At 39.6% G+C, this 17,084-nt stretch overlaps 1 protein-coding gene across 8 annotated transcripts in view; it reads right to left on the bottom strand.

Annotated features, from left to right (window-relative positions):
* Positions 1 to 17,084, bottom strand: part of CDH7 (cadherin 7) — a 140,265-nt gene that overhangs the window by 112,920 nt on the left and 10,261 nt on the right. For 7 of the 8 annotated variants that reach the window (XM_055559412.1, XM_055559413.1, XM_055559410.1 and 4 more), the window contains one exon: positions 15,239 to 15,644. The exons of the other annotated variant lie outside the window; for it this stretch is intronic. In XM_055559412.1, the coding sequence (XP_055415387.1) occupies positions 15,239 to 15,448 (210 nt within the window). In that variant the 5' untranslated portion in view covers positions 15,449 to 15,644. The remainder of the gene's footprint in view (positions 1 to 15,238; positions 15,645 to 17,084) is intronic. 8 annotated transcript variants of the gene reach the window in all.

A 17,084-nucleotide genomic window follows, 5' to 3' on the forward strand; every position in this document is an offset into this window, starting at 1 on the left:
TGAAAAACTAGCTTGATAGTGTGCCCAGAGTTTACAGAGAAATCAAACTTAGACACAAGTCAAAGAAGCCACAGACAGTGTGAAGAGAGTAGCACTGAAAAAAAAAAATATACACACACACACACAATGTGATATTAATCATGTGAACATCAGTCCCTTTTGTTTCTAATCATAAATCCCACTGTGAAACCTTAATTGGATCTGAAACAAAACGCACTTCTTCCTCTGACACTAACCTTTAATCCTCACTCATTTGTATGTTTTTTCCATCATCAATTGTACTCACATTTCCAACAAATGATCTAATCAATGGGAAAAAAGAGTCCTGTTTCAGATCATTACACTCCACAACCACTCTCCCAAATTCAGGAACACAGCTACTGTGTCACAGCCAGAAGTCTATGTGCAGGAGCTACAATGATTAGCCAACAAGACACCCACCCTTTGTAATAAGACTTCTATATTTACTTTCAATGTCAAGCTTTACAATACTATCCCACCATTTGACATGAATCTTTGTAAAAAACCACTTTTCCAAGGTTGTGTATCTACTCCATAATTCAAGTTACTTTCATTTTAGACAAAGCTCTGTGTTTCTTGATGCAGTACATGTGTGATTTCAGCATTACAAATAAGCTCTCTCAATGTTCTATAGTCATCTGATTATTTCTCATCTGTTTCCTTAACTACGGATGGTTAATCATCTTTAACTATTGACAACTTCACTTTTCTTTGTAGTTCAGTCACTAAGCCATGTCTGACTCTTTGCAACCCCATGAACTGCAAAATCCCAGGCTTCTCTGTCCTTCACTATCTCCTGGGTTTGCTCAAACTCATGTCCATTGAGTGGGTGATGCCATCCAACCATGTCATCTTCTTTTCTTAGACATAATTATCATTCATTGAATCCCACTGACTTGAGCTCACTATTATCTGCTTCTGCAGAATAAGCAAAATCAGTTAGCCATCTAAATTCAGCTGTTAAGATTCAGTTGAGAAAATTACATAAACTGTGGCAAGGGGAGAGTGAAATACAAACCTGAGTTTCTCAGATATGTTATCAAAAAGAAAATGCTGACTTTTTCATTTTTCACTTCAGAGAATCGAATGTGTAATCTTTTACACTGCACAAAGATTCTGCTCCAATGTGGACCCTTAAAAGACTCACAAATCAGAAAAATCTAATTTAAGCCTGGTTTGACTAATTCCACCAGTGATCATCACAAATCTTTCAAACTCGCATCTGTTGAGCATTATGTATGTGTTGTCCAAATCCTGATTGTGTGTTTTCAGTTAAATACCTTAAAACATGTCAGCATTTTAACTAAGAAGATAAGTAAATATCCTAAGGGAAGCATTCTTATCAGATAATTGTGCACTGTTTACACACAAAACTTGCTGGAATGATGTTAATCATTTTGGTTATAGTAATTACCATTCCTGTGACATAGCCCCATCTTGAGAAATTACTCTTCTGCATTTATCTTACAGCAGACAGAATTCGCGCTGAACTAGAAATGAATATGGCCTTCTTATACTCTCTTGGATTTTCCCCCATATCTCTTCAGTTTGTGACCCCATGGACTGGAGCACGCCAGGCCTCCATTTTCATCACCAATGGCTGGAGCTTGCTCAAACTCATGTCCATTGAGTCGATGCCATCCAACAATTCAGCCTTTGTTTCCCCTTCTCCTTCTGCCTTCAATCTTGCCCAGCTTCAGGGACTTTTCATATGAGTCAATTCTTCACATCAGGTGGCCAAAGTTTTGGAGCTTCAGCTTCAGCATCAGTCCTTCCAATCAATATTCACAACTGATTTCCTTTAGGATTGACCGGTCTGATCTCCTTGCAGTCCAAGGGACTCTCAAGAGTCATCTCCAACAGCATAGTTCAAAAGCATAAACTCTTCGGTGCTCAGCTTTCTTTATAGTCCAAATCTCACATCCAAACATGACTACTGGAAAAACCATATCCTTGACTAGACGGGCCTTTGTCAGCAAAGAAATTTCTCTGCTTTTCAATATGCTGTCTAGGTTGGTCATAGCTTTTCTTCCAAGGAGCAAGTGTCTCTTCATTTCATGGCTGCAATCACCATCTGCAGTGATTTTGGAGCCCCAAAATAAAGTCTGTCACTGTTTCCATTGTTTCTCCACCTATTTGCCATGGAGTGATGAGACCACGTGCCATGATCTTACTTCTCTGAATGTTGAGTTTTAAGCCAGCTCTTTCACTCTCCTCTTTCACTTTCATTAAAAGGATTTTCAGTTCTTCGATTTCTGCCATAAGGACAGTGTCATCTGCGTATCTGAGGTTATTGATATTTCTCCCAGCAATCTTGATTCCACTTTGTGCTTCATCCATCCCAGCATTTCTCATGATGTACTCCACATAAAAGTTAAAGAAGCGGGGAGACAATATACAGCCTTAATGTACTCTTTTCCCAATTTTGAACCAGTCTGTTGTTCTATGTTGGGTTCTAGCTGTTGCTTATTCATCTGCATACAGATTTCTCAGGAGGCAGGTCAGGTGGTCTGTTCCCATCACTTGAAGAATTTTCCACAGTTTGTTGTGATCCTTTCAGTCAAAGACTTTGGCGTAGTCAATAAAGCGGAAATAGATGTTTCTCTGAAACTCTCTTGCTCTTTCAATGATCCAATGGATATTGGTAATTTGATCTCTGGTTCCTCTGCCTTTTCTAAATCCAACTTGAACATCTGGACGTTCACAGTTCATGTACTGTTGAAGCCTGGCTACAAGAATTTTGAGCATTACTTTGCTGGCATGAGAGATAAGTGCAATTGTGAGGTAGTTTGAACATTCTTTGGCATTGCCCTTCTTTGGGATTGGAATGGAAACTGACCTTTTCCAGTCCTGTGGCCACTGCTGACTTTGCCAGATTTCCTGGTATATTGAGTGCAACACTTTCACAGCATCATCTTTTAGGATTTGAAATAGCTCAACTGGAATTCCATCATCTTTACTAGCTTTGTTCATAGTGATGCTTCCTAAGGCCCACTTGACTTCACATTCCAGGATGTCTGGCTCTAGGTGAGTGATCACACCATCGTGGTTATCTGGGTCATTAAGATCTTTTTTGTATAGTTCTCCTGTGTATTCCTGACACCTCTTCTTAATATCTCTGCTTCTGTTAGGTCCATACCATTTCTATCCTTTATTGTGCCCATCTTTGCATGAAATATTCCCTTGGTATCTCTAATTTTCTTGAAGAGAACTCTAGTCTTTCCCATTCTATTGCTTTCCTCTATTTCTTTGCATCGGTCGCTGAGGAAGGCTTTCTTATCTCTCCTTGCTATTCTTTGGAACTCTCCATTCAAATGGGTATATCATTCCTTTTCTCCTTTTCCTTTCACTTCTCTCCTTTTTTCAGCTATTTGTAAGGCCTCCTCACAACCATTTTGCCTTTTGCATTTCTTTTTCTTGGGGATGTCTTGACCCCTGTCTCCTGTACAATGTCACGAACCTCCGTCAATAGTTCATCAGGCACTCGGTCTATCAGATCTAATCCCATGAATCTATTTTCACTTCCACTGTATAGTCATAAGGGATTTGATTTAGGTCCTACCTGAATGGTCTAGTGGTTTTCCCTACTTTCTTCAATTTAAGTCTGAATTTGGCAGTAAGGAGTTGATGATCGAGCCACAGTCAGCTCCCAGTCTTGTTTTTGCTGACTGTATAGAGCTTCTCCATCTTTGGCTACAAAGAATATAATCAATCTGATTTTGATATTGACCATCTGGTGATGTCCATGTATACAGTCTTTTCTTGTGGTGTTGGAAGAGGGTGTGTGCCATGACCAGTGCATTCTCTTGGCAAATCTCTGTTAGCCTTTGCCTTGCTTCATTTTGTATTCCAAGGCCAAATTTGCCCGTTACTCCAGGTGTTTCTTGACTTCCTACTTTTGAATTCCAGTTCCCTATGATGAAAATGACATCTTTTTTGGGTGTCATTTCTAGAAGGTCTTGTAGGTCTTCATAGAACTGTTTGATTTCAGCTTTTTCAGCATTACTGGTTGGGCATAGACTTGGATTACCATGATATTGAATGATTTGCCTTGGAAACAAACAGAGATCATTCTGTCACTGTTGAGACTGCATCCAAGTACTGCATTTCAGACTCTTTGGTTGACTATGATGGCTACTCCATTTCTTCTAAGGGATTCATGCCCACAGTAGTAGACATAATGGTCATCTGAATTAAATTCACCCAGTCCAGTCAAATTTAATTCACTTATTTCTAAAATGTCAATGTTCACTCTTGCCATCTCCTGTTTGAGCACTTCTCATTAACCTTGATTCATGGACCTAACATTCCAAGTTCCTATGCAATATTGCTCTTTACAGCATTGGACTTTACTTCCATCACCAGTCACATCCACAACTGGGCATTGTTTTTGCTTTGGCTCTGCCTCTTCATTCTTTCTGGAGGTATTTCTTCACTCTTCTCCAGTAGCATTTCAGGCACCTACCGACCTGGAGAGTTCATCTTTCAGTGTCCTATGTTTTGGGCCTTTTCATACTGTTCATGGGGCTCTCAAGGCAAGAATACTGAAGTGGTTTTCCATGGTTTGCCATTCCCTTCTCCAGTGGATCACGTTTTGTCAGAACTCTCCACCATGACCCATCCATCCATCCATCTTGGGTGGCCCAAAAGGGCATGGGCTCAAAGTTTCACTGAGTTAGACAAGGCTGTGGTCCATGTGATTAGCTTGATTAGTTTTCTGTGATTGTGGTTTTCATTCTGTCTGCCCTCTAAGGGATAAGGATAAGAGGCTTATGGAAGCTTCCTGATGGGAGAGACCGACTGTGGTGGAAAAAGGGTCCTGTTCTGATGGGCAGGGCCATGCTCAGTGAATCTTTAATCCATATTTCTGTTGATGGGTGGAGCTCTGTTCCTTCCCTGTTGTTTGACCTGAGACCAAACTATGGTGGAGGTAATGAAGATAATGGTGACCTCCTTCAAAAGGTCCCGTGCATGCAATGCCACACTCGGTGCCCCCGATTTGGCAGCAGGCCACCTCCAACCCACACCTCCTCCAGAGACTCCTGGACACTCACAAGTAAGCCTGGGTCAGTCTACCGTGGGGTCACTGCCTCTTTCTCCTAGGTCCTGGTGCTCACAAAGTTTTGTTTGTGCCCTCCAAGAGTCTGTTTCCCCAGTTTTGTGTAAGAGTCCACATCTCTTGGACACTATGTTATATGTGTGGTGACAGGAGAGATAAAAATCCTCAGGCTTTTGGTCTGAGAAGAATTAAGACTGGTTGAGGCCAACACAAGTATTTTCCTGGCCAGTTCCTTTTCCCTAACTGTTATTTGCTGGAATGAGTTCAGATCTTCTCTTACGTTGAATGTTAAGCCACGGAAGTACTGATGCTGAAGCTGAAGTTCCAATACTGTGGACACCTCAGGCAAAGAGTTGATTCATTGGGGGAAGAAACCTAATGCTGCTAAAAATTGAGGGCAGGAGGAGAAGGGGGTGACAGAACAGTGAGATGGTTGGATAGCATCATCAACTCAAGGCACATGAATGTGAGCAAACTCTGGGAGATAGTGAAGGACAGGGAAGACTGGCGTGCTGCAGTCCATGGGTTTGGAAAGAGCTGGACACAACTGAGAGGCTGAACAACAACAAGCCATGATGTACAAAAGTAGGCTACATTGATGCTTGACCCTACTTGCTCCATATTTTCCCACCAGCTCAATGGAGTACAGCAGTGTACGGCCAACCAGCTACAAACATTCCTAATGTCTTTATAACCCCTTTAGGGATGGGCTAATTGTCTCCCCACTTGTTTGAAGCTGCATTTTTATCAGTTAAAACTCCTTGAGTGTATTGTGTATTTCATATACCAAAAACTAGAATTTTTTACAGATGAGTTTATTTTTAATTGAATAAAAGTCCAAAATATTTTCTTTCTAGACTCTCAACAGTTCATTATTTTTCCATACTCTATTCTGGAAATTTCTGTTCCAGGGTTCATTTCTAATATTTCTGAGTTCCAGCTAAACACCATTTTAATGTCTCTGTTAATTACCATGCCCTGTTATTCAATGTTCAGTTTCAAGATTTAGTAAAATTTAGGAAATAGCTGTAATATTAATAATTTGAGAGTCCACATAAATGTATCTATTCTGTTGAATATAAACCCTTTTAAAGGAAAAAGTTTGCAAAACATGTCAAAAGACCTTGATAGTATTGCAACTAAATCTGATACTTTGAAGGAAAACAAAATTATTTTCATAGAAGTAAAACAATATATTTCCAGAAATTTACCTTCCAGACTGGCCCTCTAACACTTTTGAATTGTATCTCTAATGATTGCTCCCTTACTCTACTTATTGTACTTCCAAATGCAGCTACTACCTCATCTCCAATATAAGAATCCTGAGTTCAAGGCCTTTCTGAAGATTTAATCAGTACTGAATATGAATCAGAAATTTTATTGGCTCTATGAAGAATCATTAGGAGAAATAATCTTTTCCAACATTAAACAGAATACCATTCATTGTTTAGACTTTAGCTCTCTTATGAATATATTAAAATGTAAGACATTCAGTTGCATTCTCTTTTACCTTAGCCAACTATACCTATTATTTTCCAAAGCAATGTTTTATTTATAATCATGAGGGTTAAACACTTGTGGCACATCTCTACAGTATAAAACAGTTCTTTATATTTTATAAGCAATGAGAAAGAAAGTTCTTATTTAAATATAGATTAGTAGACATCTTCTTGGAATCTTAGACACCAGAGAGCAGTCTCACATGCTTCAGAAGAAAAAAAACCAAAATCAATTTCTCTGAGACATCCTAAATTGATGTGCTTTTGAGAAACAAGATCAATTACTACATAAAAGTATGGCTATTACCTGACAGCATTTTAGATTGAAATTTCATCCACGTCTCAGATAAACCCACAACCCCATCCTAAAAATGGACGATGGACTTTAATGAACCATTCAATGCATATCCCTCAAATCACCAGTAATATTTATCCTAATCCATAATGGCAGCTTAGATAGTTCTATACCTCCTTCAGGATTTCAAAACTTTCAGATGTTTTTTTCAGTAGAAGAATGTGGCAGGCACCACCGTGACCAAGCGTTCAAAGTCAATATCTGTAAGAATGAGCCCTGTTAGAAGCCCGTGTCTCCTGAGAAGCAGCAGTGAGCAGGGCACCGTACCATTTCTGTGGCATTCCTGCCCAAACTACATCTCCTGACACGTCTACATTAGGAAGAAACATGAAACTAACCCCGACTGTGAGAGACTCTACCAAATCACTAGTCAAGGACAACAGACTAAAGAAACAAGACAAATACAAGATACGATTCAGGATTGGCTTCTACCAGAAAAGTCACTCGACCGTAACAACTGGAAAATTCTGAATATGACCTTTGATAAGTAAAGAGTACTGCAGCCATGTTAACATCCTAGTTTAAATAATAGGTATAGTCACTGCATGCGTGCAAGCTCAGAGACTCAGTCATGTCCAACTCTTTAGGACCCCATGCACTGTAGCCTGCCAAGCTCTTCTGTCCATGGAATTTTCTAGGCAAGAATACTGGAGTGGGTAGCCATTCCCTTCTCCAGGGGACCTTCCCAACCCAGGCATCAGACCCACATCTCCTGTGTCTCCTGCACTGCTGGCAGATTCTTTACCTGCTGAGCCATCAGGGAAGCCCAATACGTGTAGCCATTAGTCATGTATGACACTGTCATTCGGAGAAGCTGGGTCCTACTTTGCAGCCTATGTGTAAGGCTGAAATGACTTCAAGACGGTTTCAAATTTTTATTGAGTTGATCTCTGTTTTACAGATGAGAAGACTGAAATGTATGCATTTTAGAGCATTGCTTAAAATAATGAGGAACTTGACACTATAACCCAGGGTTTCTGCTTACTGATCTTTCCACTATATAAAGGTTCCCCCAAAACAGTTTTAGAAGATTCTGTCCTACCTTCTAAGGAGATAATTCCTTTTTTCTTGCCTCTGATTTGGAGACTGAATCGTGAAATCAGAGTGTTTCCAGGTATCCTCGTACAAGCCTTTGTTCACGGATCCATGAATTTGTGCCTCTGGTTACCCACCTCCACAGCTACAGATCAGCTGTGGAACTGACTCCTTTCCATCGCCACCTGTTACCTGCTTGGTTTATCAACCAGGCAATGTTAGGATGGAGAGGCTTTATTTTTTTTTTTTTAACTCTTTTATCTAACACGGTACCTAACATAGAGCAGGTACTTAATAAGTATTTGAAGAAGAGAAGGAAGGGGAAGAAAGAAAACACATGACAGACTGCCTAGCATGCCAAAGATGTTAAGCATAGTTCTACAAACTATTGTTTCTCTCCAGTGATCACGATCACTATGACAGATAATCAATATAAATCAGATGAAACGATTAGGATGAAATTCCTCCCACGCTAGCACTCATCCATATATGCTTAAACCAGCAAAGCCTCAGTGCCTGGCCTGTGCTTATCTAATTCTATCATTTATCTTGGTGAGTCACAGAGACTGACTGCGTATCAGTGAGCATGGCATATACAGTTGGTCAGTTACACTTTTCTATAGAAAAGCCCAATATCATCCTTTTAGCAGGAACCTTGTCTTTGCATTTAGAAATTCAACATAAACATAAAAACCCAACTATTATACACTGAATTTAGCTTTTCATAATTTTTGCTCCTCTCACCAAATGAGTGACAAGTGTGTACAAACACACACAGTAAAGAAGACGGCATTTTATATGATCTTGATCAACACAATCAACATAAAAAAGAAAATTTAGATCCAATCTAGACTATCTAGTTTGAGTGTGTGTGTGTATTCAGTCACTCAGTTGTGTCCAACTCATTGTGACCCCATGGGCTGTAGCCTGCCAGGCTCCTCTGTCCGTGGAATTCTCCAGGCAAGAATACTGGAGGGGGTTGTCATTTCATCCTCCAGGGGATATTCTCGACTCAAGGATCGAACCTGTGCCTCCTGCAACGCCTGCATCAGCAGGTGGATTCTTTACCACTGAGCCATCCGGGAAGCCCAAGTTTGACTATAATTAGGTTTATAACTGCAAGTCCCTATCCTCCAACTTCTAGCTGTGTAGTTTCACCTGTAAACTATTTGGTAGCTAATTACAACCTTCATTTCTAACCTAAGATAACTCTGAAGAGAAAATAAGCAATATGAAACTGAATTAATTGTACGTTTCTGCATTTTAGTAGCAAAATCTGATATATATTATTTTCATTATGGTTTTGAAAGAACACACAAAGACTTCGGGTTGTTGATTTTATGTGGAGAAAACACATTTACTACTTTATAGTTATACCAGAGTTTTATAAGAGCTAAAAATAACTGCCAAAAATATTTCTAAGAGTCTGAACTTATTTGCATCCCACAGAGCTTATCCATGTCCAAATTTCTTTTGAAGCCACCAGGAGCTCCACATTTCTACCAACAAAGTAACAAGAAGATAAAAACCAGGGTCTTCACAATTCACTCTGGTTATAAAAATGTTATGAAAATGGGTTTCTATGCATACACAGAACAAACTATTTGTTTTATTAAGATGAGAGCCAATTTCAGGTAATCTACATATTTAGAGGATGCTTTTGCTGTTTTCCCTCTGAAACCTACAAAATGTAATTTCTACTGTGATATACTAGGTTAGCCAAAAAGTTCATTCGGGTTTTTCAATAAGGTGTTATAGAATCACCCAAGTGAACTTATATGTTCTTCCCTAAGTTCTTAATATTTGGGATTATTTTCTTTTTGTGTATCTCATATAAACTTACCCCCATGAAGGAATCTGATTTGTAACCCAATTCTCTTAACACAACCTCCCTTCAAGAGGAAAGTTTCTATTCTGGAACAGTGAACAGAGCTTCGGGGATCAGGAGACAGAGAAATCTTTCACAGTGAGAGATATGGCTGTGAGGTGCAATTAAATGCATCAAAGACGCTCAGCAACGCTTTCAAGCCAGGTGAAATTGAGAGCAGAGTGAATCCCACACTACATTCCTATGTCTTTGATTCTGACTAGGGTAAGAGGCATAAATTCTCCCTGAATGAGGGGGGACGAAAGGGGAGTAGCAGAAAAGGTAAGAGTGATGTTAACAGTTCAAGAAGCAGACTGTGGAAGAAGCAAGAAACACACATTTCAGTGAAAGTGACGGCCAGGGGCAGAGCGAACGCCTGGCAGCCCATTAAACTGAGCAGAGACAAAAAACACTTAATACCTGAGACTCAGGCTCAGTGGTTTTGTAGACAAATTTTTTTTTTTGTCAGATGGTTAGGGGATATTAAGTGAGAAATGCCGAGGTGAGGAAAAGACGGGACTAGAAAACTGCAGTGTGATGTGATCAGATGGCTAGACACAGCTACTTCCCACACACCTCAAAGAGCCAGGTCAGGGTGATGTAAATTCACAGGAAGAAGAGAAAAGAAGGGCATCTCTACTTCATCCTTCCCATGAAAGGACAAGAAACAGACACAGTTGTAATTAAGAAATACTCTTGGGGACCTCCCTGGAGGTCTAGTGGTTAAGACTCTGCACTTCCACTGCAGGGGGCACGGATTCCATCACTAGTACGGAAACTAAGATCCCATGTGCCCTGCTGCACAGCCAAAAAAATACTCCTCTTAAGAAAAGGTGTACTATTTACTATTCTTTAAAACGGTGATCCATATAGCACAGTGACTCTGGTTAATAATATTGTATTGTACATTTGAAGTTGGGAAGAGAGTGGATCTTGAAAGTTCTCAACACACAAAAAAAGAATTTGTAACTATGTAGAGTGATGGATGTCAACTAGGCATACTGTGGTATCATTTCTCAATTTATACAAATATGGAACCATTATATAGCACACCTGAAAATAACACAATGAGTATGTCAAGTATGGGGCTTCCCAGGTGATGCCAGTGGTAAAGAACCCATCTCCCAATCCAGGAGACATGGGTACAACCCCTGGGTCGGGAAGATTTCCCTGGAGAAGGAAATGGCAACCCACTTCAGGATCCTAGCCTGGAAAATTCCATGGATAAAGGAGCCGAGCAGGCTACAGTCCATAGGGGTGGCAAAGAGTCAGACACGACAGAGAACAAATACATCAATTATACTTTAACTTACAAAAAGAGCTCCATCAGAGTAATGACTCCTTAAGTAAGACTCAGCGGCTTGTCAATTGGAATCACAAGAAAACCGTGAGATGCTCACGATAAGGTCAGATTCTAACCCAGCCCAGCAGTGCGTCCTGGAGGCCTCTTGCAGGGGATCTGGAGGAACTCCTGGTCCCTTTCAACAGACCGGTCTACTTTCGTCTTGAGTTATCAAACTCAGGAATTTGGCTAAAATAAAAAGTGATAGGCATCTTGTGACTTCAGTGTCCTACCTTAAAGACCAAATTTCATTTAACTGTAGACTAATTTAGTTGATCTTGTTGGGCACCAGCCATTAACATGGTCTTCAACTTTGAAGGTAAAAAATTTTAGATGTGATCTGACATTTGAACTCCGCGTGTTCAAGGTCTGAATCATTCACCCACATATGTATGCCATAGTCTAATCCTATACAAGACATGTATTGCTAAGCACATCCAATATGGACCATTCCTATAATTAATTGCAATAAGTTTAAATACTATTTAATACATAAAATAATGTCTACTTTCATCTGAAGGATCACAACTATAACACTGGACACATAAGACAATAGATTATCCACAACCTGGTTAATTTATAATTAATATGTAGTGAAATAGATAAATATGATGTCTAGATTAATGTTCCAAATATTTTATCTCATTATTTCTCAGTAAAAACAAAAAAACTTGATTTACAGATATAATTATTCCTATTTTAAAGATGAGGAAACTATAATTTAGTAATATTAGGCAACTTAACCTAAGTCATACAACTAGTAGGAAATGCCTGAGTCAGCAATAAGACTGAAGTCAATTTGACACATACAATACATATTCATTTTGTGATTAAATTAAGCTATCAAGTTTAGCAAGGTCATCATTTACATTTTCCAAATTAACTAAACAGCTCGATTTTCTCAGGAAGACTCAGTGTAGCCATCTAACCAGCATACATTAAATATGCATTTGTGAAGTGCATTATCTGCCTATCTATTCTTCTGCATATTAATCTAGAACTTTCTATTCTGTCTTTGAAAACTCTGGTCATAGCCTCCCTCAAGGTAGGAAAAAAAAAGAAATGAAAAGAATATATATATATATCTACTGTACACATCCAAGTGATAAAAACTGTACTGAGGTCAAAATTTTCCTTTAACTCTGCCCATTCAGGACACCAGCCTAAAAACACTCATTTTATTTTCTCAGACAAAAAGTCTCGAGTATTCACGTTCTCTACTGCCTTCTCTCAAGCAAATGTAAAATGCACCTTTTACAGCCTTTCATTTGTCTCTCTTCTCTACAAATTTCTCTCCATCTCAAATTATTTTATTGCCCTTTTTCTGTATTTTAATCAGTTAAGTGTTTTTTAAAACCTATTTCCATCCTGAACATTTTACTGTGAAGAGCACTATTGAACTCCCAATACACAGCCTTCAAGAGGTAAGCACAGACTTGTTTCCTGCCACATAAAGTCTGCTAGACGATTGTCTCTAATTAACTGAAAGCAAAGTACGGAATATTTGCTACCTAATCAAGAAACCACACAATTTCTCTTATTAATAGAAAAATAGCAACAGCATTGTCCAGTACTTTTGCATGTATTTGGAGCTTAAGTAACCTAGAGACATGCATTCATAACTTGAAACTGACTTAACGTGGATTATCTTGATAGAAGCAGTCTGAATTGTTATGGTGAAGGTTATAAAAATTAAAACATGAGGTTTTTTTTTTTTTTTAATTTTAAATTATCTTGATTTCCAAATGTCAATCTCACTCAAGCAACTCCATTTAAAACCAAATTAGTAGGAATATTTTAGTCATGTTTAGAAAATTTTACATTTGTGCAAAAGTGTGATTCCTACTGGGTTTCCCTTGGGGCTCAGCTGGTAAAGAACCTACCTGCAATGCTGTAGGCCTGGGTTTGATCCCTGGGTTGGGAAGATCCCTTAGAGAAGGGAAAGGCTACCCACTCCAGTATTCTGGCCTGGAGAAGTCCATGGACAGAGGAGCCACGTGAGCTACAGTCCATGGGGTCACTAATAGTTGGACATGACTGAGCTACGAATACTTTCATTTTCACTGGTCCTTCATGAAATATTTATGAATTATTATAGATCTATCCATTCAACCAAGTTTGATGAATTTCTCAAATGTTCATTAAAAATGAATGAAATTATGAGCTAGAGTCTAGGTCACTATCATTACATAAGGTTAATGCTTTCACTTGATTTACAAGAAAATAAGAGAGATGGAAAGATTTAGTACATAGTAAGTATAAATGATGGTGCTATTGATAAAAGCAGACTGGCTCTGAAAATACACATACGCACACACACACACACACACACACACACAACTTGTGTACATCCTTTCTTGGGCTTCCCAGGTAGCACTAGTGATAACAAACCTACCTACCAATGCAGGAGACATAAGAGACATGGGTTTGATCTCTGGGTCGGGATGATCCCCTGGAGGAAGACACAGCAACCTGCTCCAGGATTCTTACCTAAAGAATCCCATGGGCAGAGGAGCCTGGCAGGCTACAGTCCCTAGGGTCGAGAAGAGTCAGACACGACTGAAGCAACTTAGCACACATGCATGCACATCCTTCGTCAGGACAGAAACTTGCTATGATAGGCTAGACAGTTTCCTAATCCATGTCCCTAGAAATCTTTAACATATCTGAATTCCTTTGTTACAACACAGTATCAGTATTTGTACAATGTAGAGGCATTTAAAGAAAAGAAAGAAGATATATATAATAAAGATCACCTTGGCTTATGTAGACAACTACCAACAAAAACAGATTTTTCACTCTTACTCAAGGTCTATTCAAATGAAACAATGACCCGTGAAACAAACACCGAAGATCCTCCTTCAGTCATTCACACTTGAAAATACACTCAGGGATAAATTCATCAGTGTGCTGAGCTTCACTTTACCAGGAATAGATGCATAAAACTGACTAAGAGCAGACATGCAGATGTATAGATGTCTTGCAAACACATTCTACTTATAGAAACCCTTCAGCAGGGCTCAGCACCAAGTTGAAAATCTCAGGACATCTTCACAGACGTGAACACAGCCAAACCTGCATCAAACTAGGAACTGGAACATGGTAACAGGATAGGGAAAAGCCATGTGCCCTGGAGTGCACCCTTCAATTCAGCAAGTGCTCGAACGGAAACCGCTACCCAAATATGCAGACAGAAAGAGATAGTGGTAAAGAATCTCCACTTGGGCACTACTTGGCCGCCAAATAAATACACCCCAAACTGCCCACCATTCGTCTAACATCACTTCTCGTGAACCTCGGTTCACACTCATTTTTAACCAAAATGTTAATTTTAAAAAGGAAATTTTAATAGTCCATTAAAACAAAACCACCACTTAGAAATGTAGATTTGAACCGCTCCTGATTTAGAAACAACAGTCCCCATAATTACACTTTTGCCATTTTCAACTGCCAAGTATCAGAACAGGATACATAAGCCTCAAGTTAGTATGAGCATTATTAGCCTCGTTAACTCCCAGAAAAAATCTCAAAAATCTACTGGCTCATAGAATTCACCAGTCTTCATTTATTACTGCAGGGGTCCCCGGCCTCTGGACCATGGACCAGTACATCCTGTCAAATCAGTGGCAGATTAGATGAGAAACAGAGCAGGCAATAAGTGTAATGCCCTTGAATCATCCCCAAACCATGTCCCTCATCCTTGTCGGGGGGAGAAACTGTCTTCCATGAAACTGGTTTGAAGCACCAAAAACGTTGGGGACTGCTGTTGAGTAAACATTCCTGCTCTAATTTTGGAATGACAGCTTTACTAACATGCCACCATCATGCTAAACGAGGCGTGAGTACGAGTCTCGCCTGTATCTTGGAATAAAGCATCATTCCTTAAACTGTGGCTTCACGGGATGAGTAACACCTGGATGACTGTGCCAGCGTGGCTAACTAATGCCAGAAACCTCATGACAGCTTTGTGTTTCTCATCTCCAAAGAAAAAGGAGCCATTCTCCATTCAACCAGACATTCACAAGAACCGTTTGTGACTTGGAAAAGCCAAATACCCTACCTTTCCTACATAGAGCGGGTCTGAACCCATGTACTCCTCCAGCACGAAGAACTGATTCCACACCCAGCTGCGCTTCGTGCGCGACCTCCCTGATTGGAAATAGGGCTTCGATCCGGACCTTGAGAGCTCCGCTTGACTCAGCCCCGAAAAACACAGGAAAAGCGCGATCAGCTGAAGAAAATGGCAGAACTCCACTTTGCCCAACTTCATCTTTTTTTTTTCTTTCTTTTTCCTGTGTAAGAAAAAAACCTTGACGAGAGAGAAGGCACAGTTCCAGTTGGCTTAGTAGCTCTTGCCTCCGGCAGGGTGTCAGCTGGGAGTGCAGAGATAATAATTTGTAGAGAGTTCGAAGGGGAGAGGTCACAAGTGCTGAATAACCTTCGCCCAAGAATGGTGTAATAGGTACCTACCAGAACAAAGAGAAGAGCTGGTGTCAGAAAGCGAAACACAGAAATACCTTTTAACTTGCACTAACTCATTCTCTTTTTTTACTTTGTTTTTAACACCAAAAACATTTTGCATTGGAGTACGGCCAGTTAACGGGGTTGTGGTAGTTTCAGATGATCAGTGAAGGGACTCAGCCAGACACACACATGTATCCATTCTCCCCCCAAAACTCCACTCCCACCCAGGCTGGCCACATAACACTGAGCAGACTTCCCTGTACTCTAAGGTAGGTCTTTGTTGGTACTAACGCACTCTTGATCATCCAAGATATCATTATTTGCACTATCATTAAAATATGATGACAAACGTAGAAAACTGCAAAAGCTGTGGCCATATTCACAAATGACATAAATACTGCTGATGCAGAATTATCCTGATTCCATAATACAACCTTAAAATTGTCCTGGTTCTTCTAGGGCATTCTCATTGGGAGCATATGGTTTATTTAATACAAATGGAGCAACCCATAGGTTAAAAAAAATCATTTTAATGCTAGGTGGGTTTTTTTTTTTTTTTTTTTTTTGTCCTTTTCTATCACAGTTTCATTTGTTAGTATTAGAATATGAAAGCCAAGCAGCTCAAAGCAGGGATTTAACCAAATGGAAAGGACATATGCTAGTTTAAATCTCTCCTGTGAAACTGCAAAGAGAAAGAAGTATGAGATGCTTCAAAACCGGTTGATTGAGTCTAAGCCACCGAACACCAGCTGTTTTGATGTGTTCTGATTTGATTGTGATCAGCTGAAAAGCTCAGTGGTTTCCAATTTCTACCCTTCAAACTTATTGTCATGTATGCTGTGGAGCGTGTTTGGTCATTCTACTGCACTGAAGGTATCTGCCGCTTTACAAATATTTACTGAACCCTTGCAGCATGGTTTGTGCATAGTAGGGCCTTTCTCTGTCAACAATGACAGGATTGAATTATACTGATCATCAGAGGGGTGAGCAAATTTGACTCTATATGTGAGACTGATTCTCAGTTCCACACACCTAAAAGGTTTATTAGCAGCAGCAAAAATCTTTTATCCTCAGGTCTAGTTATTTCAGTTACCAAATTCTGATTATGCAAGAGATAATCAGTTTACAATGCCAACTTGCCAACACACCCCAAAACACAGAGGAATGAGAATTTATGACCAAGTGCTCACTTAAATCACTGCTGCACTTTGGGTTATGAATTCATTTGGCAACTGTAAATAAATCAACAATAGGATAATTAAGGCAAATAAGATTTGCTTTCAATTTTTGAGAGGAGAAAAATAGTCTTAACAACATGAAGCCACAAGATATCTCATTATCAAAGCAGAAAATACTCTCTGTGCCAACTTTTCCATCTTTCTCCCTTCTCTCCTGTAACAGAAATGTCTGCTAATCATCAGATGATTTCTGACAGTCAAATT

Source organism: Bubalus kerabau, chromosome 21, assembly GCF_029407905.1.
Source record: "Bubalus kerabau isolate K-KA32 ecotype Philippines breed swamp buffalo chromosome 21, PCC_UOA_SB_1v2, whole genome shotgun sequence".
NCBI lineage: Eukaryota > Metazoa > Chordata > Mammalia > Artiodactyla > Bovidae > Bubalus > Bubalus kerabau.